The 21,011-nt window shown below is 48.1% G+C and overlaps 6 protein-coding genes across 6 annotated transcripts; 3 read left to right on the top strand and 3 right to left on the bottom strand.

The window, feature by feature from the left end:
- Positions 1 to 16: 16 nt before the first annotated feature.
- On the bottom strand, positions 17 to 1,625 carry LY89DRAFT_725005 (uncharacterized protein). Its single transcript, XM_018218945.1, has 3 exons — positions 1,051 to 1,625; positions 372 to 998; positions 17 to 322 (listed from the first exon to the last, which is right to left on the bottom strand). Exons 1-3 carry the CDS (start codon positions 1,553 to 1,555, stop codon positions 186 to 188), a joined length of 1,269 nt encoding a protein of 422 aa, XP_018062904.1. The 5' UTR covers positions 1,556 to 1,625; the 3' UTR covers positions 17 to 185.
- A 556-nt stretch (positions 1,626 to 2,181) lies between these two features.
- Positions 2,182 to 3,668, top strand: LY89DRAFT_676949 (uncharacterized protein; the record flags this gene model as incomplete). The annotated part of the gene is made up of 2 exons (XM_018213644.1): positions 2,182 to 2,802; positions 3,123 to 3,668. 2 exons carry the CDS (start codon positions 2,182 to 2,184, stop codon positions 3,666 to 3,668), a joined length of 1,167 nt encoding a protein of 388 aa, XP_018062903.1.
- Positions 3,669 to 3,957: 289 nt separating this feature from the next.
- Positions 3,958 to 6,989, bottom strand: LY89DRAFT_333344 (uncharacterized protein). Its single transcript, XM_018206807.1, has 2 exons — positions 6,942 to 6,989; positions 3,958 to 6,859 (listed from the first exon to the last, which is right to left on the bottom strand). Exon 2 carries the CDS (start codon positions 6,752 to 6,754, stop codon positions 3,968 to 3,970), a length of 2,787 nt encoding a protein of 928 aa, XP_018062902.1. The 5' UTR covers positions 6,755 to 6,859; positions 6,942 to 6,989; the 3' UTR covers positions 3,958 to 3,967.
- A 1,804-nt stretch (positions 6,990 to 8,793) lies between these two features.
- On the top strand, positions 8,794 to 10,447 carry LY89DRAFT_599601 (uncharacterized protein; the record flags this gene model as incomplete). Its single annotated transcript, XM_018210104.1, has 4 exons — positions 8,794 to 9,440; positions 9,501 to 9,654; positions 9,747 to 9,957; positions 10,065 to 10,447. The coding sequence occupies 4 exons, from the start codon at positions 8,794 to 8,796 to the stop codon at positions 10,445 to 10,447; spliced, it is 1,395 nt and encodes a 464-aa protein (XP_018062901.1).
- A 361-nt stretch (positions 10,448 to 10,808) lies between these two features.
- On the bottom strand, positions 10,809 to 15,175 carry LY89DRAFT_629722 (putative DNA-directed RNA polymerase III subunit RPC2). The gene is made up of 6 exons (XM_018211218.1): positions 14,903 to 15,175; positions 14,670 to 14,846; positions 14,461 to 14,615; positions 14,018 to 14,413; positions 12,295 to 13,970; positions 10,809 to 12,095 (listed from the first exon to the last, which is right to left on the bottom strand). The coding sequence occupies exons 1-6, from the start codon at positions 14,972 to 14,974 to the stop codon at positions 10,942 to 10,944; spliced, it is 3,630 nt and encodes a 1,209-aa protein (XP_018062900.1). The 5' UTR covers positions 14,975 to 15,175; the 3' UTR covers positions 10,809 to 10,941.
- A 1,711-nt stretch (positions 15,176 to 16,886) lies between these two features.
- Positions 16,887 to 21,002, top strand: LY89DRAFT_599518 (ARM repeat-containing protein; the record flags this gene model as incomplete). Its single annotated transcript, XM_018210096.1, has 5 exons — positions 16,887 to 17,123; positions 17,247 to 17,839; positions 18,590 to 18,785; positions 18,837 to 19,671; positions 19,720 to 21,002. 5 exons carry the CDS (start codon positions 16,887 to 16,889, stop codon positions 21,000 to 21,002), a joined length of 3,144 nt encoding a protein of 1,047 aa, XP_018062899.1.
- Positions 21,003 to 21,011: the final 9 nt, after the last annotated feature.

The following is a 21,011-nucleotide window of genomic DNA, read 5'->3' as shown; positions in this document are numbered from 1 at the left end:
TTGGGATGTTGGAGTTAAAAAGATCTTGATGATGATTGTACTGTACTATAACTACATGAATACTTTACAAAGTGGTCATTGATTTCGTCAATCTCGTGCAATTTTGATGGTATGTGCAAATTGATGCGAGCTCAAGTCGTGCCAGTACAAACGCCAGACTCCATTTCACAAATATACAATTTTGGTTAATTCCTGCTTTCTTCCTCAGCAGATGAGAAGCCTGTCCAGCCGTTGAAGTCATCCGCGAATGTGACAGCTGCTGCAAGGTAACGTTCATGAACATCTCCCCACGTGAACGCTGCTTCTTTGATTGCTCGAAGTGCTATTTCTCTATTAGCACAAGCTCTACCGTACTCTGAGAACAGACTTACCTTTCACATAATGAGCATCTGTAGCCCACGGTCCATTGACAGCTTTCTCCTCAACGTACTTCCATTGCTTAGTAGGCTTAACCTCAATATCATCATTAATCTTTGGCCGTAATTGAGCAACGTAAACAGCGATGGTGAGTAACCACCATTGCCGCACTAGACTAATGTGGAATTTCTTGGGTATCAGAGGGATGAGGATCCGCACCGCGTGGCTGGTGGTAAGGATATGAACAAGGAAAAAATCGTATGCGTGGGTTCCTGGCTGTGCTGTATTCACCAGTAAAGCAACGGCAGCTTCTTGGGAATCTTGGAATTGCTTGTTGGGATCTGTGATCTGCCACGCGTTCCAGTGTTCGAGGACCAAGTCTTCGTGTTGCGAGAAAAGGGTATCGATGTTATGGTCGCCTTTTCCTTCGAAGATGCCGTCGAAACGGATATCGTCGGCGATCTTGTGGAGGATTTCTAGGGGGGAGGTGGTGCTGTATGTAGAGGGCTTGGTGTAGGAGGCGTTGTCGAGGTATTTGTGGAGGTAGTTGTAAGAGGATGAGGCCATGGCTAGGGCTTCCATGGCGAGTTCTTTGTTCGAGAGCTCGTATGCGTATCCGAGGTGGATGAGGGGGTGACCAACTAATGTCTGATGTCAATAATATAAGATTTACCTCAAACAGAGGAGACATACTTCCTCCAATGAGGCCATGGACTAGAGGTTCCTTTCCAGTAAAGAGATATTCTTCGGCAACTCTTTTCCAGTCGTATCCAAACTTCAAGGCTAGCTCATCTTCGAAGAAGTCCACGTATGCTCTTTGATATCTCTTATCTCCCAGAAATTCCCTCCAATCTGTCTCTGATATTTCCGCAGGAGAGTCTTTCCATTCTTCCAATTCTTTGGCTTCCTCATCATAAATCTTCTGCATTTGCTCAACATCTGCACCAAGCAAGTACGAAGAGCCCAGCAGATGTGGCATATGATTATGATATTGTAAATTATGGTATATGATTGAGTGGTTGACATGATTTGCTCTTAGCAGATGCTTAAGCGTCCTAGGTCGTTTCTCTGGAGCTGTCTCAACATCGTGGATTTCAACGGATGAGATGTTGATTGACTGCGCTGCGTAATTGCTTGTGGTGAGGTATCTGTGGATTCTGTTCACCACTGGCATCCATGCTATCATAGGAGAAGACATGATGGCAGAGTATAGATCCTTGAGCTGGACTTTCGTGATGTTTTGAAGCTGTTGGGAATACCAAATGTGGGGAAACGAGGCTGTAGAATGATCTCACTATGGTACGCTAATAAATAACTTGATCCAATCGGGAGGAGGCTTTGTCGAGCTCCGATACGTTGAAGCGAGGCTGTACATTTTCTCTACGTCGCGTCTGAAGCGTCGAGGCTTCCTCATCATGACATAAAAGCACAACAATCACGGTCAAAACCTCAACTGTTCGCGGTCCGGCATCTTCGCTCAAAACGCATCGTACGCGAATATATTATTTGCCTTAGCTGCGGCCTCCTAGGATCAAATTAAAGCTTCTCCAGGCTGCGGAGAGTTCTCAAGCTTCTTGGGACCAAGACTGCTAAGTGCAGCTTTCTGTCGGCAGACGAACTCCCTGTTGACTATCACTATGCGGCCTCTAAGCTCTGTCGAGTAGAAGCTATTAATTCGGAACTCATAGATCTCTTCTTCGAGCTTTCGCACAGCTTTCGAGTCTTTCCTTCCTCTACATGGAAGCGGGGCTTCTTTTTAAATGCACATCGAGAGGCCAAATAGAGATCATCTCCATCTATCGAGCATCAACAACACCCAATACGATGGCACAACCTAAGATTCTGCTTTATGCAGAATTACTACCCAACATTCGCCAGGTATCGGTGATGGCTGCTTTTGATACACCCTCCGATTCTACAACGGAAGCAGAATTGTCTGCCGATGGACGCCAGATAAATGTGATCCACGAAGGGACCAATCATATTCTGAATCTTCCTGGTCAAGCTGTTGCCTCCACGAAGCTGCAGAAGCCCGTCAATTCCAACAAAGAGCTTTCATGGCGCCTGCCAGTGGTTGGCCTGCCATCCAATACAAGTGTTGATAGGGGACAAAGCAGTGGAGCTCCTTGGTCTGCGAAGGAACTTGGACCAGATTCAAGATTCTCTTGTCGAGGATGTGGTGCAGTCATCGTGCCAGAAGGTGCTATTGAATCGTGGCGAGACCTTCCCAGTGAGAACTGGGCTGAGATGATGGATTTCTGGCATTGCCATAAACCAGACACTGGTGCAGACGCTGGAAACTCCCAAGCGGGCCATGATCAGAACGCAATCTCCAATGCCAACAGGGCATACGGAGCCAATACAAAATTTATTGCTCAATCTGGAGTTGGTTTCATAGACGTCGCGAGTTTTCTCTTGGATGAATCAGATTGTCAGAATCTACAGGTAAGATAGCATAGCCTGTTTCGTTTTATCTTTCATTTCGAGAAACAAAGCGGGTATCAAGAAGGTGGCCAAGCCCTGCTTCCCGCAGCTCAATGGCTTTATCACCGATACAAATACCCAAGATTGAGACCTTGCTACCATACTGCGCAAGCAGCAGTCTTCTTGCATACCCTCTTCTCCGGATTATGGGTTACTTTTTGACTGGAGGTTGCGACCTCGGCATTTCACACCATATCTTCCTCGAGGTATTGGAAGGCCATGGGATTAGCACGAGGGACATTCACGCAGATCTACGAATTCACGACTAACAGAACATATAGACAAGCTCCCAAGAGGAATATCCAGAACGACCACAGACAATCTCGTGTAAATCCTGCAAGGTTTCCATTGGAGACGTGGACATACAGGCAAATGGTGTCAGATTGCATAAATGGCGATTATCCTCGACCAGCACCTCCATTTCATCTTCACTAAACAGTCCAGCAATTTCAGTCTTCATATCAGCAAAGCTAGTATCAATTTTACAAGCACAATGCTCGTCCAAAGCACTCTTAATCCCAGAAAGTCCGTCGTCTACTGGATCATTACATCTCTGGATTCTACAACAATCGCTCTTCTACTCATCATCAATATCAGGGACAGGATCTAGGACCTTCGCCATGAAAGTGCTATGGAAACTAATCACTGATGTAGAGTCATTAGCGTTGATAGATAGTGGGAAGGCGGAGGACGTCAAGCTGCCCGCTGATGCAGTGGCAGAGATAGAGACGTGTTTAAGGGATAGTGCGAGGTTCTTGCCGCCCAGTGCGAGGATGTTTCAGGGATGGAATGTGGGTCTGTTAGAGAGATACCAGGATGAGCAATGAAGATAGATTCGTCAATGGCAATTGAGAAATGATCGATGTCCTTGTGAGCAAGTCCGCGCTTGCACTTTCAACTTGCATTGCGATAAATGTTTTAGAGCACGTTATCATCTCAGTCAATGAGCAGGCATATTCACAGGAGGATGTAATAAGATGAGAGTAGATTATCAAAAACACCACCGGCTTATATTCACGACGCCAATTAACTACAACCGACCCATTAACCTATCCCCTCCCATCCTACATACACTCCAAACTCCTCCTATCCCCACCGAATCCTAAGTCGCATACCCAAATCCCACCTAAAAGGGCTTCCTGGCCCATCCATTAACAGTTCTCCATCCAGCACCACACTTCCTGCCCTCCTCAACTACACTCTGAACACCCTCAACAGTGGCCTCCATGCCCTCATTCTGAACCTTAGCTCTCAACAACCACTTCTCCCAAGCCCAAGCTCCGACAACCCCAGTAACGCTCGCGACATCCGCAGTGCTACCAGACACCATAGCCTCCAACTCCAGCTTAATCTCAACACCACAGCTATCTCTCTTAACCTCTCTCTCCCTCTTCAAGCTTTGATTCTCGCCCATGGGAAGGAAAACCCAGGCACGCTTGACGTTGGTGAACCCCGAGCTAGAGAGACGGGACATGAAGGTCTTGGTTGGGTGGGCATCATAGCCGAGAGTCTTGAGGGTATATCCGAACTCAACAGACTTGGCCAATCCCAGAGGTCCAGCGTTAACGACATCCGAGTCCATGATGGAAAACTCGAGGTATCCGCCTGGCTTCAAGACTCGGTAGCATTCCTTCAAGCAAGAGTCCCATTCATCTTCGCCGTTCTCTCCTTGCGATTTGAGGATTGTGTAGACCTCTCGTGCGGAGATGAGATCGAATTGGTTGTCCTTGAAGGGAAGCTTTGTCAATTTCTCGACAGCGACATTGCGGTGGTTCTTTGGGCCGCGAATGTTGGAGTTGGAGACTTGACGGAGGGACTTCGTGGTGATGGTGTAGACCTTGGTGTTGGGATACTCGGCTGCGCAGTGCCAAGCCCAGTCGCAGGTTGCTTGTCCACCGAGATCCAAGATTCTGGCACGATCTCTTGGAGTACCATCGGATTTGGGGCCTATGGATGAGAGTCTTGCGAGACGCTTGGCTACTGGTGCAGCGATCAGACGTCCTCCGTTAAGGAGCTTGAGGGCTTGAACGTTCCAGTTGGCAGCGGACATTTGTTGACGAGCTTCGAACTCTTTGTCTCGTCTAAGCTTGTCCGGGTCCTCAGGAGCGATCTCATCTCCTCGTGCAACATTCGCTGACAGACGACGCTTGGCCGACATGGGGACGACGCTCAATTGGTACTTGCCAAGCAGGTGAGCTCGGTGAGCAGTGCTGAAAGAAACACGTTGAGCCTGGAGAGCCTCGAAACGTGGAAGTCGGTGCACGAATGTATCACGATGTCTAGACTCAGCGGCGAAAGACTGGAAAGATCGGTAGTAGGCTGATTCTTGTCGCTCAAGCTTTGATGGGAGAGGAACAGCAACGGCGTCTGAGGTCTTGACAACGTTGGAGAAGCGGACAGTCTTTCGTGCTGGGACTGAGATGTCAGTGGTGGGTAGTGGGTTCTCCTTGAGGTTGACTTCGCTGGGAGAGAAGCCGGCCTGGCTCTTGGTGCTGGCAGCTCTCTTCAGTAGAGCTACTTCATCATCTCGCTCCTCGGTGGGGTTGATAAGTTCCGAGAGATAGTCCGATTGAGCTGCGAGCCAGAGACCAGTCCTGTCGAGGTTGGCGACTGCAACGTCGTTCAATTTGCTGGCATAGTCAGAGGCATGGCTCACCAAGATTTCGTCAGGAATAACCTCCTCTTCAACGGGGGAAGCTTGAACGACAGTCTCCTCGGAGCTCTCGTGGCGGAGCTCAGGACGAGTCAAGATAGGCCTTGCCGTTAGCATACCCTCTGAAGCAGTCTCTGGGACTTCAATGATTCGCTCGATTGGTGCAGAGGACCATGGAGTCTTGTAGAAGTGCTCGGCAGTGGTGGACGAGGGTGGGTAAGCATCCTCTGGTGTGCTTGCAACCAAGTGCCATGTATGCCTGGTATTAGGAGACAATGTGGAGAAAAATCCACCAGGTGAAGGAATCTCTAACCGGCTCAGACTGTTCAGTGACCTTTGTTGTTCGGGCGAAAGAATAACCGAGCTATTGCGGTGGAGGTTGGTGTTGAGTGGAGGAAGAACTTGTTGCATCTCTCGTGGTGGTTGGGAGGCGTTTGAGAGCTCAATGACTTGCTCAGTCTGTTGCTCGAACAGATCATCTCCGCCAGAGAGGGCTTGCAAAGTTGCCATTGCTGCAGGTTGTAGCTGAACTCCTCCCCATCCATCATACTCTGCTTCACTGTCATTTCCAACAATCGGTGTTGGAGGAGCTGACATAACAGCAAACTGCTCAGAGGAAAGACTGCCATCCAGGGATGGAGGAGTGGAGGATGATGGAACTTCTTGTGATTGTAGGTACTTGAAGACGGCAGGAGACATGGGTACCTTGGGTGGTGGGGTGGGAGGTACGGGAGAAGTCAACTTTTTGAATGCCTCAACTCCTGGCCATGGATCTCCTTGAGATGGGATGACTAAAGTAGGAAGTGAAGTCAATGATGTCCTGCTTGATGTGGAGCTCATAGATGATCTCTTTTGGGTGCTCGTTCTCCTGGACCTCGTCTTTCTCCTTCGCTCTTCGTCTGAAGATGCATCATACAGGTCATCGAAGTCGGTAGCCTGTGTTGTGTAGCTATCTCTCGTCCATGGAGCAGATGAAGGCGCTGGGGAGAAGGTATCTTCGTTGTCCGAATCCACAACAGAGGAAGCTGGCCTGGGTGCAGACATGAAATGAATGCCTCGAGGTGTTGGGAAGTGGTCGCTGAGCGGGGACAGCCATTCTGCCTTCTTTGGTGACCTAACCTGAACCTCGCGTGCCTCTACCAGTGATCCTCTCACTGAACCTTCCTCTATTATAGTATTAAGCGACCGTTGGTTCCTGCGGGCCTGCCCAGGTGACGGTGGTGTGTAAGTAGTAGCGGGAAGGAAATCTAAGGTAGCCATTGTTGATTTTTGATTGTTCGGAAACTGCTGTGTATTTCTGATGCTCAATAGGTGACGACCGGCGTCGGTAACGATTGTTGTGAATATTATTAAAGGATAGTAGAACTGCTTCGATCAACGAAGACTTTTCAAGAAAGCACACAACCAACAACGACGAGAATGAGATAACAAGAGAGAGGTGGCCTACCTAATTTCCTGGGTGACCAATATGTTTATACATCCAACTTTTGGATTCATACCACTGGTCGGCGCTAAGAGAGAGAGACATTGGCGCAGGGCTGGATATCGGTCCCAATCCGGATCAATAGGCAGTATTGGCAGGCCAAGCATGAGTACCTAAACGCGCCGAGAGCAATGTTCATGGCTCATAGCCACGACTGCGTGGGGAATGACAGCCGTAACGAGATGGACCAGAAGTCGTTTATCATGCTATGGCCAGTTCCACAACGCTGTGCTTGCGTCGGTATCCAATAGAGAAGGCGGCTCCTGTTTGATGCGAACCACGAGCGTGAGGATAATTTCCAGATCCCAAATTAGCATTCGAGGTTCATCGAATGGCGCGCGCGAGGGTCGTGAGGTGTGGTGAGGCGGAGAGTGATTGGCGGTGATGTGCAGATGCAGGGACGAATGAAAGACTTCATCGTTGCTGCGTTACGCTGGCTCAGTTCGTGGGCGCTTAACGACCCTCACAACTCGAACGTCGACGTGGTGTTGAATGCACGACGGCCACTCATGTTGGATGAGGTCAAGATGCTTCAATCAAGATCCACTCGAGGCTCAATTGATTGACTGAAGAATATCAAGCCCTAATCATTCTTTGCTTCGAATCTATGGCGCCATCCCGAAGGCCGGATGTCCCAAAATAGATTGATTCCAACTCGAAGAATATTGAAAGTAAATTAGGCATCAATGGCTTTGTTGGAGAGACTGTTATAATGTTGGTTAGCTGCTAGACAGAATATAGGTGAGTTTGAAGGCTGGATTTGGTATTGGCAGTAAGTCTGGATGTAGTTGTTGGACAGTTGTGAGTGAACTTCAGATGAGAAGATGAACAAGGGTAGCATCGGTACAGTAAGCGAGTCGCTAAACACACTGTCACATGACCCAACGTGCCAGTACCACCAAGAAGTGAAGAGTGAAGTCTTTACAATATCGACAATCTCTAGCAAGTACAACTGTTGTTATTTCTCCCGATGAGAAAGAGCCGGTCCTTGCATAATGTATGGAAATAATTTAGCAAATATTTCCATTCACGTGCTGCGCTCAAGGGTTTTACTGGCTACCAGAAACCATGCAGCTCTCAAAGTCAAATGTTGATGATACCGAGTAGCTTCAAGAAAAGATTACGTCCCCCGCTTACTCTTCATAAAATGCAGTTCCCTTCTGCAACTGTCCCATCACTCGCATCCTTTCTTCACCGGATGGTGGTGAGTTACATGCGTCAATCAATGTGTGATCGAAACGAGGAACAGTAGAAAGACGATCTAGTGCGGCGTTCTCATTGGAATCGGTCCTCCGCGGCTCGAAGTTATCGAAGTCATTTATTCTCCTTCTTCAGCAAAAGCACGCCATGTGAACAAAGGTACCCCTTTTCGATCCCTCATAGCCGAGTCTGCGTCTCGAGCGTGATGCACCATAAATTCGAACTCTCAACCATAATCCAGACTATTCTCGCCTTTCCCCGCATTCCGTCCTACTCATATAAGCTCTTGACAGGACCCCGAGATGCGTTTCGTCTGATCCTCCTTCAACCTGCTCCACATCTCACCTCTCCAATCAGCTGCCGCATGATTGAGTCGTCATGGGGCTCCGAGTCTGGTCAAGGCAATCAGAAAGGCTACACAGCACTCTCTTATACATGGGGAAATCCTGTTCCCAAAGCGAAGATAGAGATTGATGGCCGTCCTTTCCATATTACCCAGAACCTTGAACGAGCACTTAGGCATCTAAGAGCTCCTCGGAACGTGGTAAAGTTGTGGGCCGATAGCATCTGTATCAACCAAGACGACGTCGAGGAAAGGAATTTCCACGTCTCTCAAATGAGATCTATCTACGCCGCTTCTCGGTCCACCACGGTATTTCTGGGAGAAGCAACAGCAGGCTCAGATGCCTTACTTCAAGCTATTGAATCGTCAAGTCCAAGCATCTTGACAGCTACAACAAAAGCAGCTGTGGTCAATAGTCTCGTTTCAAATTCTGGAATGCGAAAACATGAATTGATAGAACAAGCCTTCAAGATTCTTTGGCGCCCGTACTGGGTCCGAATCTGGATATTCCAAGAGATAGTTGTCTCTCCCAATCCTTGGATCCAATGTGGCAACATGAAAGTCCCCTGGGACACATTCTGTCAAGCCATCATCGCCCTCCTCGCACCTGAGCCTAAAGCCATCTTTGGAAGCGGGTACGGAAATGAAGCACGACAGAGACTAGAAGATATGTATTGGGAAAGAAGAGCATATAGACTTAGTCAAGGGATTTCTGAGCCATTACCGAGGTGGGATATGAGTGGAGGGAGGGAGTTTGAGGGCAGAATGGGACTTTTGGATTTGCTGGTTGGTAAGAGAGGATTAGAGGCTAGTGATGGGAGGGATATGGTGTTTGCTATTTCTGGGATTGCAAGGAAGCCGAAGAAATGGGAGGATTTGAGTATCACGTACGAAAAATCTCCAGCGAGAGTATACATGGAGTAAGACACATTCCAATTGTTCTACAATTTCTTCAATAACAGGGCTAACTGTGAATTTAGTACAGTGAAATATCTTCTGGACCACAACAAAACATACGAAGTCCTCAGCCACGCAGGACAATCTCAAGACCCTTCACGACAGCATTTGTCCAAAATCCCATCTTGGGCACCAGATTGGCGAGTCCGAAGCGAATACAAGCATAAGATTGTCGATGTAAGCAATAATTTTCTTCAATCTTTCTTAAATGCTACTACTAAACTACACTCGCGAGGAAAATTGCATCTTCTTCGATCCACATCATAAAGAGAAAACCCGGTACTAACTTACTACGGTGGATCCCTCCCTCTCCAACCTCATCAAGCTCAAAACCACAATACGCCTACCTCCCCTCGCACTCCATTCTAGCCTGCCTAGGAACCACCTACTCAGCAATCCAATCCATCAGCCCCGACACCTCCTCCATCAAGCCCTCACCAGGAAGTACGTCTCCCTCTCCCTCCCTATTCCCTTCTAAAAGTAACACCCAAAAGGCATAGGCCGCACAATGAACTGGGCCCCCCACAACCTCCGCCACCTAATCAAACACGGCCTCCTCTCTCCTCTCGGGACCAAGCTCTCCACAGTCACGAACCTCATCTCTCGCTCTCACCCTTTAGTTTACAAACGGCGGTTAGCGAGGACCTCGACGGAAGTGTGGGCTTTGGTTCCGTTTGATGCTGAGGTGGGTGATTTAATTGTTGTTTTTAGGGGTGGAGGTGTGTTTGTTTTGAGGAGGAAGGGGAAGGAGGAGTGGAAAAAAGGAGTTGGGTGGCGGGAATGGATGTTTGGAGCTAGGAGAGAGGATGTTGTGGAAGAGATTAGAATGGCGATTGGTGCTGCTGGGAGGGGAAAGGTCATTGAGCATTGTAGGTTTGTGGGAGAGTGTTTTGTTGATGGATTGATGCATAAGTTCTCTCATGTGGATGAGGCTCAAGGGACGAATGAAGTCATCTTTGCTATGCATTGAATACAGTGTATATCCCGTTGTATACGTCAGTGCCAAGCATGTGGCATTGGATGAAATTTTAGAGACAATGCTATTTAGAATACCTCATTATCTTTCAAATGCTGGGACTTTTACAATGCCTGAATATGAGCCAGCACACTGTACTTTGAGTTTCAGAATTACTGCATGCTGGGACCTTGATCGATAGACTTCACATGCATTCACACTGAAGAAACAGTATCCTTGCAACGAAAGCTGAATCTCAAAGAATCTCTTAGAAAAAGCTTCTAATGATAGCTGGAATTTCATGCTCAATGACATCAGATCACAACACTTGCAGATTGGGCACATCACATATGCATGCACGGTTCGACTCGAAATTGGGCAGATATTTCGACAACGATACAATCTACAAAAGAATACATTTTTTGCGCCAAGGGCTATGCACCATCCATGTTCTCGGAAACGCCTCCATATGCAGCCAACCGTCTTGAGCACATGAGTCATAAAAACTCTCACCCTCCTTTCCTGGGGTGTGGAAACTCGTCTTCGAGCTTCAACCTCACCAAGACATTCATACTTAGTAATTCCTGCACGAGTAATTTTGCCGCGTATGGCATCGTCATACGTGTCACGCCCCGCGTGCTCTTGCAGGTCTGGCACCATCCTTGGTATCCCATCAAGCCACAAACTTCGCAGATGTCGACTTCATGTGCGTCACTGCTAAGCATCAATCGCTCGAGTAGCAATTGACTAGCTCCGTAGGCGATCAAGCAATCGCGTTCCATCTCCCCTAATCTAAGACCTCCGTCTCGGGATCGACCTTCTGTTGGTTGGCGAGTAAGGATTGCTCGAGGTCCGCGGGCACGGGAGTGCATCTTGTCTTGAACCATGTGCTTCAGCTTCTGGTAGTATATGGGCCCGAAAAAGATGTACGCTGGCAAAGACTCGCCAGTAATGCCGCTAGTGACAAAGTCCTTCCCCGAATAGTTGAAGCCATGATTGATGAGAATCTGTCCCATGTCGTCGACTTTGCTGCCTCCAAATGCAGTACCGTATTCGAGCGTACCATTCAAGACACCTGCCTTGCCCGAAAGAAGCTCCAGCATCTTGCCAACTGTCATACGAGAGGGAAAACCGTGCGGGTTCATGATAATGTCTGGTGTGACTCCCGTATCTGCAAATGGCATATCCTCCTGATTGACAATAATACCAACGACACCTTTCTGTCCGTGTCGAGATGAGAACTTGTCTCCTAGTTCAGGTCGTCGGGTTTGACGAGTCTGGACTTTGACAACTAATGACTCATTTTCCTGCTGCGAAAGCATTACCTTATCAACGTAACTGGGTTCGGGTATCTTATAGTTCATGGGAGCAGGCTTGTGCTCATTTGTTCCGTAGTCCGAGCCTATTCCTGTCGAAGTGGTATTGAGTGGCATTTCCTTGTTGATCATGGTCTGCCCGACACGAAGCATTTCTCCCACCATGGCCAAGCCATCTGGCTCTAGAACCGAATGCTTATAGATTAATTTAGTAGGATCTTTCTCGTCCTTCATAGGATCTGCCAAACGATCTTCAGATCTGTTGGGATACTTCTTCAGCACTGCCGCATTCTTTCTGAAAACCTGGCATCGTCCAAATCCCCGATCGCAGGAAGCTTTGTTCAACACTAGGTAGCAAGTTAGCATTTTTCATATGGGTTGTTTTAATGTCCAGTGTCGGTGCAGACATTGATAGAAGTAGGAGTATTGGACCAGGAGCGGAACAATATAACCGGGAGAAAGAATCAAGAAGCGCGGTACAAGGGAAAAAAAAACAAAAAAAACCTTCACTGGAGCGAATACGTGAAAAGAAATTGGATAACCAACCTAATGCGTCTTCAATGTCATAGCCTGAATATGACATGACAGCAACTGTTGCGTTTTGCCCAGCTGGAAGTTTATCATAGTGAATGAGCTCGATAGTTCGAGTCTTGACCATAGGTTGCTGAGGATACACCATAAGGTAGAGAAGGGTATCGATCCTTGCAAATTGATTGTATGCAATAGCACCAATAGCTTGCTTGCCCATAGCACATTGGTACGTATTTCTCGGGGATTGATTGTGGTGAGGATATGGGATGAGACCAGCAACTGCGCCCAGGATAGTGAAAGGCTCGATTTCAAGATGGGTTGTGGTGTCATTGATCTCGTTCTCGTATAAAGCAATATTTGAATCGTTCTCTTCGTTGACATCGACATACTCAACAAGTCCCTTGTAGAGGAAGTCGTCGAACTCCATCGTGCCTTTGCGCAGAGCTTCCAAAGAGCGTTTGGTGACTTTCGATTTCTGGTTTTCTACGACGATGAGCGGACGACAAATTCGGCCCTCATCGGTAGCAATATGCACGGCATTGGTGTGATGGTTGATATAGATACTCACAAATTCCGAGACTCGGCCCATACGTCGAAACTTACGAAACGAGTTTAGGAAAAGTTTCGGCTGTCTCGTCAAAGCCAAAGGTGTACCGTTTACGAAGACAACATAGGCGCCCTCTGCATAGATCTCCTTGCCGCTCATCGAGACGATATCTTCCGCACCAAGAACGAAGACTAGCTTCTTCACAGGATCTTCTTCGTCATTCGTGGTGATGTGAGTCATAAGTGCAAGATTCTTGACAAGTCCACAAGCTTCTCCTTCGGGGGTATCAGAGGGGCAAAGCATGCCGAATTGCGAGGGTTGAAGAGCTCTGGGGCCACTGACTTTTCTGGTCTTCTCGAACTGAGAGCTAATACGAGTCATCATCCCAAGGGCACTGATGTAACTCAGTCTACTGAGAACATGAGTGACGCCAGCTCTGTCCATCTTGAATCTCTTGACATTCCAGTTGCCAGTAGCAATTGCACGGACCATACCGTTAGTGATGATATTTCCAGTAGATTGTAAATGATTGTATGCATCTACTAGCTGAGTCCGATTCGGCTTCTTAAAGACTTTGTCGATATTCATCTTCAGATCTGAATTGAATCTCTTGAACAGATCTTCAAACAGCAAGGATAATAATTGACCAGCAAGCTCGAGGCGTTTGTTCCCGACATAGTCACGATCATCAACTAGTTTGGGGTCGTACATTGCCATCAAGACGCGACGAACCATGAAACAAACATAGAGTGCCTTTGGTCGGAAATCCAATTTGTGAACGGGAACGTGCGTTATGATGATGTTTGCCAGTGCCTCGAGAGCGTCTCCGATAGGAGATCGACGGTTTGGTGTCCCTTGTGTCTTGTTGCGAGCACCCATCTTGACCCGTTGTCCAATATACTCTAAAGCTTGGTGCTGAGAGAAGACCCCAAGTTTGCTCGCCTCTTCGAAGTTCACCGAGAATTCGTCCTGATATTTGCTATCTGTGCCAGCGACCAAGAGCAACATCTCGTGGTCTGACTGGATGCCCAAAGCTTTCAATGCGATGACAATTGGGACTGGCTCTTGCAATATATTATGTTGGAGATAAATTCGTTCTTTCTTCAGCAGGACATAGCTCTTGGATTTGCGTTCGTGTGTAGAGCTATCATAAATTAGTGCTTTTCTCGGGTAGAAGTGCTATCAACTAACCTGGTTACAGATGCAGAGACAATCCCCTTCTTTGCGTCCGATTCGACAATGACCCTGTTCTTGCTCAACTGCTCCTGCACTAATATGACTTTTTCTGTGCCATTGACGATGAAATATCCTCCCGGATCCAACGCACACTCGTTCATGAACGCCATTTCGCGATCATTTTTGCCTGCAAGTCGGCATTTCGAGCTGCGAAGCATTATAGGCAATCGTCCAATAGCAATATTCGTCCTAGTAACGACCTGCTTTCCTCGAACATATTTTATATCCACTCGAATTGGAGCGGCATAAGTCAAGTCCCGCAGACGACATTCGTTCGGTGTGATATCATTTAGTGGCTTTCGGTCGTCGTAGTCTAAGCGCTCTGGCAGGTCAATTCGGACATCTGAATACCTAGTACAAGTTAGTCATAGTCAATAGACAACAATTGGTATACTGACTCCAAAAAGAATGCCTTGTCAACATCACTAAGGACCCTACTGTTTGCCTTTACAATAGCTTTAATGTCATGCTCAACGAAATAGTTGAACGAGTCGATATGCTGCTTGACTAGACCCTTGACCTTCAAGAACGCAGGCAAAAGATTCCATTTATCCTAAGTTTGTTTTGTCAGTACTTCTGCCAATAAGTTTGTACGGATGTCAGGTACTCGAGCTGTATCTATAGGATCGGTCAAGCTTTTGCCAGAGTAGAACGGTTCGAGAAGCGCCGCAAAGCCATCATCTTCTCTTGGGCCCAGAGGTTCTTCCGGCGCAGGAGGTTTCGGTCTCGTTGTTCGTTTTCGTTTCGTAGCATCTGTGGTACCTTCTGTTGTGGTATCTCCAGTCTGTGACTAAATAGTTAGCTGTGAGCTTCCAATACACAAAAAGAAAAAGAGCTTACTGTTTTCGCAGGAGCTTTCCCAGGTGCGACTTCGACGGAGCCAGTACCCTGCGGCTTCTTCTTTGGAGGCATGCGGGCGACTCTGATTTTGAGGTTGAGTTGCGCAGCTGTCGAAAAATGTCATGGCCAAAATAAAAATAATCCAGGTACCCCGCGGAAGCTGAGATTCTGCCACAAAATTGGTGGGTGACGATATCACGTGCTGAATCAATGCAACATGGAAATTATTGAAGTGGCAAACCAGTTTCCCAAGGATTTTAAGAAGTATTTACGTTGTAGCAATTCTTTGAATGTAAAATCTGTTTGAAATTTGAAGTTATCTGGTCACTGTTTTGTACACCCTTGAATAGGCATACCGCCTGCGGGTCTAGCCGCGAACTGTCTTTTGAATGGTGAATTAGCATTGCAATATCCAAAAACGCAATAATTTGTTAATCAAGCTGATAAATAATAAACATGAATTATCCCATTTCAAGATACTCTTTCATGTGTTCCTTTTAATGCCCCCGACAGTCCATTTCTTCGATTTACTAAAACATTGAACATCCCGGCTCACCGCTGTTGGTCAAATGCAGGGCCTTCTGCTTCCGTGCCGTTGGATTTTGTAAAGTCCGTCCAACATAATTTGATTCGTAGGAAGGCTCATTGGCGGCGGCAATTTCTAATGTTCGAGTCGACTCGCCGCTGTGCCAAACCCCTCTTTTCAGGGGCCAAACCAAATCTTGAAGGGGCACGCAGGAAGCAAAGATATACATTGAGAGTGTTAGGGCTTCTCATACATGCTCTGAGGCACGGAAGCTGCGCATGGCTAGCAGCGATATGCCCAAGCATTTGCAAGCACATCCCGAGCTGTCAGAAGAGCGGCATATGTGAGGGGAAATCCCAACTCAGTATCCCTGGCAGCGAGGAAGCTGATCGCAACTCAATGGCGTTTTTGAGTTTCGCCACTTGAACTTACAAATTCCCATATTCAAGCAGGCATTTCGGATCCAGATAACGTGAAGACTATGGAGGTGCCAAATCAAGCTTTTCGTTGTCCTGAAGTTTTTGACACACTGAGCGTCGAGGCGGAGAAAGCTCCAGTTTCATCAAATCGAAGCCTCGACATCCTTAACCTAGTTGATCGAGCACGAACAAAACTCCAATCAACCCCAGGCGTGAAAAAGTGAGTTGTCGATTCTGCTCGAAGGTCCAATGCCAGTCCGTCACGGCTCACCTCTCGCCTGAGTCGCCTCATTATTACGGAGGTGCAGTGCTATACTTCTCGCGGTGAAGAGAGCAGAGGCGTGAGAACTGTGCGGTCGACCAATAATGGCGGACCCATCAAATGGCTGGAAGGATGACCAGATGGCGAACGACTTAAATTGTGGGTCTCCGAACTGTTCAACGAAGGGGGAAATACTGTACAGTAGTTTGTTTCCTGCGGCTGCGGCGTGCTTGGATAATTGTGCTGCTGTCTGGCATGGTCTGGGTCTGGCTTGGTGGTGTTGATGCATGCAAGACCAGCGTGTTATGTTATAGCCATTCAACTTCTGAGGAGATTCATCTATTTGAACGAATGCTGCTGCTTGTACCAAAGACAAAACCAAATAAAAATGTATTTCTAGACTTCTTGAGAAAAGAGTGTGTTCAGTGCCACGGACTCTAGGTACAGTAGTGTAGGGGGTCCCTAACCCACGCTAAGGATTTACGAAGCGACGAGCGAGACTGCACTTTCCCTCTGCTTGCTCGCAGCTCTCGACGAAGAACAACGCCAGGGTCGACAAGCAGCAGAGCGTGCTCTGAGGCACGATTACGCTCTCTCTATCTTATTTCTTGGATATTTATTTCTTATATGTGCGTATGTTTCCTCTTCCCTGCCCTCGACGTCGCTGTCCTCACCGGTATTCGCAAGCTCCCACCGTACCCCACTTGAGAATTGCTTCCAGACTTCCACACAATGCAGAGTAGAAATTGACAGAAATAGTAGTATAGTGTATACAATATGGCAGGATACAATGGCTCTAGCGATCGAGATCTGCGCTTCAGAGGGCAGCACGAGGCGTCCCTGCTCTCACCCCCAAGGAATTCGAATGGCACTCGCCTGCCTCAGCCTTTGCAGGACGGACGAGGAGGCGGCGGTTTGATGCGTAGATTTACTACCGATTCATCTCGAGTGCCGACATTGTCAACAATAACCATTCAGCGTGGCCAGCCGGATTCTTCTGATTTTGGGCCTTCGGTATGTATTGTCTCCTTAACGACCATTATCCCCAGCCACCCAAGGCGGTCGACGCCTAACCATTGTCAAAGTTGCACAACACATTACCAAAGAAATCAGTTGGCTAACTTACCATTGTTTCAGAATTACAAAGTACAATTACTCGAAAAGAAGAAGCTCGAGTACGAGAGACTTCGCGAGCAGAAGCGGCGGTTCGAGGCTGAAATGCAATTGCTGGACCTTCAACAACGACGCGAAGAACAGGAACTTGCCCAGATGCAAGAAGACCTCGGCCGAACAAATAATAACACTGCGGGCCACCAATCAGAACCAACGACTCCTCCCGAATATCGAGAATCCACTTCAGGCTTCCCCTCTGTCTTTTCCCGACCAAATCGATACTCGACTTCGAGTCTTACTTCTCCCCCAGGATTGTACAATCGACCTGGGAGATCGGGCTCTCAACTCACTTCTCCTCAATCAGGAATCATACAATCTCGATTCATGATGGACGACAAGCTGCCCTCCAAGTCTGTTCCAGGCTCAAGACGCAATTCGGACGAAGAAGAGAAGGAGGAGGCCGTGAGACAAGATCCTACGAGCCATAGGGCTACAAATGCGTACGTACTTGTGTTCTTCTTGCTGGGCAGATTTGTACACTTGTATCGCTGGCTTCGTGTCCCAATATCAGATCGATTAGGTCAAAAAGGTCAAAGGGTCTTGCAATCCTCAGTGAGGTTTGTGCTTTGACTCTAGACATTGCCAGTTGTGAATTTGGGATTCGCTTCTAGATAAACATATCACAATGATGTCCTCCGCGAGCATACCCCCGCTAGCTCGACTCTGGACGTTCGGACAGGACGGGCATAGTGCGAGACCACCCTCGTCAGGCACACAACTAGTGCATAAAACCTTCCACTTCCTCTTTCGAATTTTCTTCCTCCTCCAACCTCAACCAACTTCATCCACAACCACCTCCCTTTGCGTTTTTGGTGTCTTTAGTTGCGTTGTTTGGGCGTTACTGCCTTTGCTTTGGATCGCGTTCGCTTCGAGGTATATCCTCAAGCACTCCTTCGTCTAATTTCGGCGAAATTTTTTGGCTCTATCAACATAAGCTCCGAACCTCCGACATCTTTTGGAAAGACTTCACTTTCGAGTCTGCAAAACGGACGGCGCTAACGAGTTCGGACGACGCAAGCAAGTACTAGCTCTACCCCAGATTTCCTTCTTCTTCCTCCTTCTCCACACTTTCGATCTACTTCACCCTCAATCCAACTCTTCTATCAACAACTTCAAACCGAGCTTTGTTGGTGCGCAGACTTCTGTCTACGGATCAGGATCGTTCGCTGTACAACAGACCAGTCAAATACTTATCCGCCATTGCTTGCGAACTCTTCAACCTTATCCCCTATTCACCTTTGTCGATCTGAGCATTTCTCAATCTTCTGTCAAGAAACCCGTAACTAACGACCCTCAAGTCTGAACAGATACTCAATGCCAGTCACCAAATCCCGCAACGGCATGCACGAGATGCTGTCCCTCGACCAGACCAATACAGCTCGCTTTCTCTTCGGAGAGGAAGAGGGTGGAACTGCATCACCTGATGTCAATACCTATTTGGACATGAACACTACTGCTGAGAACTTCCCAATCCTTATCCGCAACCAGGACTTCCCTAGTCAGGTACGTTCTTTGAAGCCTTCTAGCCTGCACACCACTGACCGCCACATGCAGCTTTCCGCTTCCTCGGCTGCGCTTGATCTTGCGCTCGCCCAATCCACCGGACCTGAATCCAATGGATGGAGTGCATTCACCCGCCATCGCGCATCCCAGTCCCAGCAGATTCTGCCAGGTAGCATTCAAGCCCAGGGTCAGGCCCAAGCAAACGGTTCGACCTCAAACTCCCAGGCCAATGTCTCTGAGTCTCCCATCTCCAGCCGATCCAACTCTTTCAGACACTCTCTCGATCTGAAATACGTTGATGGTCAAGGCCAAGATAACATTCCGATGTCGTCACCCAAGCCACAAGTTACCCCGCCGAAGTTGCAGTCCTCCTACTCTGCCAACGATGTTCCTACGATGAGAAACGGTGTCCATGCCATCAATACCACACCCAACTCTCATGCTCAGCAGCACTTGCACAACCACAATGCCAGCTTGGGTCGCATTCCACCAAACGGTATGAATAACAGACTCAGCCGTGAGATGACCTCCCCAGAGGCTGCCACCCTGCGTGAGGCTCAGAACGGTACTTACCACTCAATCTCATCGGCTCTTCACCCCAATGCACCAGCATTCGGCCCGTCCTTGACTCAAAGCATGTCTCAAGCTCCGATGACCGCTGCTGTCACTTCGCCTACTGGTCCGCAAGCCTATCCAGTCCAACAACAATATTATAACAGCTATAATATGTTGAACATGAGTATGCAAAACATGCAGCTTGCTCCACAACCAATGTACTCCCCTCAATACGCTGGTTATGGTGGTGGTGCTATGTACGGTCAAGCTCCCCCACAGCGCGATAGCCAAGCCCGTGTCATTCAACAGAGACGCCAGAATGACGGAGAGGGTAAGTTTTTCATGTTGTACCCACAAACCTCTTACTAATAGCTTGCAGTCATGAATCGATTCGCCAACATGGCTCTGGAGACTCTTGGCGGAGAGATCTATACATTGTGCAAGGACCAACATGGTTGTCGCTATCTGCAGAAGAAGCTCGAGGATCGCAACCCGGAACAGGTTCACATGATCTGGCTTGAGACCAATCAACATGTCGTTGAGTTGATGACCGATCCGTTCGGCAACTATCTCTGCCAAAAGCTTCTGGAGTATTGCAACGATGAGGAACGCACTGTTCTTATTGAGAATGCTGCTAATGATATGGTACGAATTGCCCTCAACCAACACGGAACCCGAGCTCTGCAGAAGATGATCGAGTTTATCTCTACTCCCGGTCAAATCCAAACCATCATTGAGGCTCTTCGCTTCCGAGTCGTCGAGCTTATCCAGGACCTCAATGGCAACCATGTCATTCAGAAGTGCTTGAACAAGCTGTCTTCTCTCGATGCTCAATTCATCTTTGATGCTGTTGGACATCACTGTGTTGACGTCGGTACTCATCGCCACGGTTGTTGTGTCCTTCAACGCTGCATTGATCACGCGTCAGGTGAGCAGAAGGCCTGGCTGATTCGACAAATTTCCAACAATGCATATGTCTTGGTTCAAGATCCATTTGGCAACTATGTCGTTCAGTATATCCTGGATCTGAACGAGCCAGTCTTCACCGAGCCCCTTGTCCAGATGTTCCGTGGTCGTGTTGGTCAACTCTCAAAGCAGAAGTTCAGCTCCAACGTCATTGAGAAGTGCTTGCGCTGTGCTCAAGAGCCGTCCAAGGACATGCTCATTGACGAGATGCTTCAGCCTACCGAGCTTGATCGTCTGCTCCGAGACTCCTTTGCCAACTATGTCATCCAAACCGCCCTTGACTATGCAAATCCTGTCAAGAAGGTCCAACTCATCGATGCTATCCGCCCTTATCTCCCTGCTATCCGCACCACTCCCTACGGTCGTCGTATCCAGGCTAAGATCCAAGGCAATGAGGGTCGCAGTGGTCCTAACAGCGGCCAAGCTACTCCCAACGAGGCTGACCCTGGTCAAGGTAACACTCGTCACCAGCGTGGTCCATCTATTGTCTCTGCTAGCCACTTCACTTCTCCCAGTGGTGGTTACCCAAATGGTTCCTACACTCCCGCTAACGGCAACAACAATGGCCTAGGAGGAAATCGCCCTGCTGTTCAGCCAGGTGGTTTCCCTTCCACCGAGCAAGTCACTCCTCCCCAAACCCTCCAATTCCCTTATGGTCGAGGTGCAGGTCAGATTGGCAATGGCAATTGGGTCTAAAGGCCATTT

This window comes from Mollisia scopiformis (genome assembly GCF_001500285.1).
Source record: "Mollisia scopiformis unplaced genomic scaffold LY89scaffold_32, whole genome shotgun sequence".
Lineage (NCBI taxonomy): Eukaryota > Fungi > Ascomycota > Leotiomycetes > Helotiales > Mollisiaceae > Mollisia > Mollisia scopiformis.
The sequence above is the reverse complement of the archived record's forward strand: the minus strand, read 5'-3'. Positions and strand labels throughout refer to the sequence as shown.

What these genes read in the sequence shown, in the direction of transcription:
- LY89DRAFT_725005 (XM_018218945.1), bottom strand. Translation starts at nt 1,555, where the DNA reads ATGTCTTCTCCTATGATAGCATGGATGCCAGTGGTGAACAGAATCCAC. An exon ending in CCATGGCCTCATTGGAGGAA is followed by an intron (nt 999 to 1,050) that starts GTATGTCTCCTC and finishes ATCAGACATTAG; the next exon opens with TTGGTCACCCCCTCATCCAC. An exon ending in AGATGCTCATTATGTGAAAG is followed by an intron (nt 323 to 371) that starts GTAAGTCTGTTC and finishes ATAGAGAAATAG; the next exon opens with CACTTCGAGCAATCAAAGAA.
- LY89DRAFT_629722 (XM_018211218.1), bottom strand. Translation starts at nt 14,974, where the DNA reads ATGCCTCCAAAGAAGAAGCCGCAGGGTACTGGCTCCGTCGAAGTCGCA. An exon ending in ATCCTATAGATACAGCTCGA is followed by an intron (nt 14,616 to 14,669) that starts GTACCTGACATC and finishes AAACAAACTTAG; the next exon opens with GATAAATGGAATCTTTTGCC. An exon ending in GACAAGGCATTCTTTTTGGA is followed by an intron (nt 14,414 to 14,460) that starts GTCAGTATACCA and finishes AACTTGTACTAG; the next exon opens with GTATTCAGATGTCCGAATTG.
- LY89DRAFT_333344 (XM_018206807.1), bottom strand. Translation starts at nt 6,754, where the DNA reads ATGGCTACCTTAGATTTCCTTCCCGCTACTACTTACACACCACCGTCA.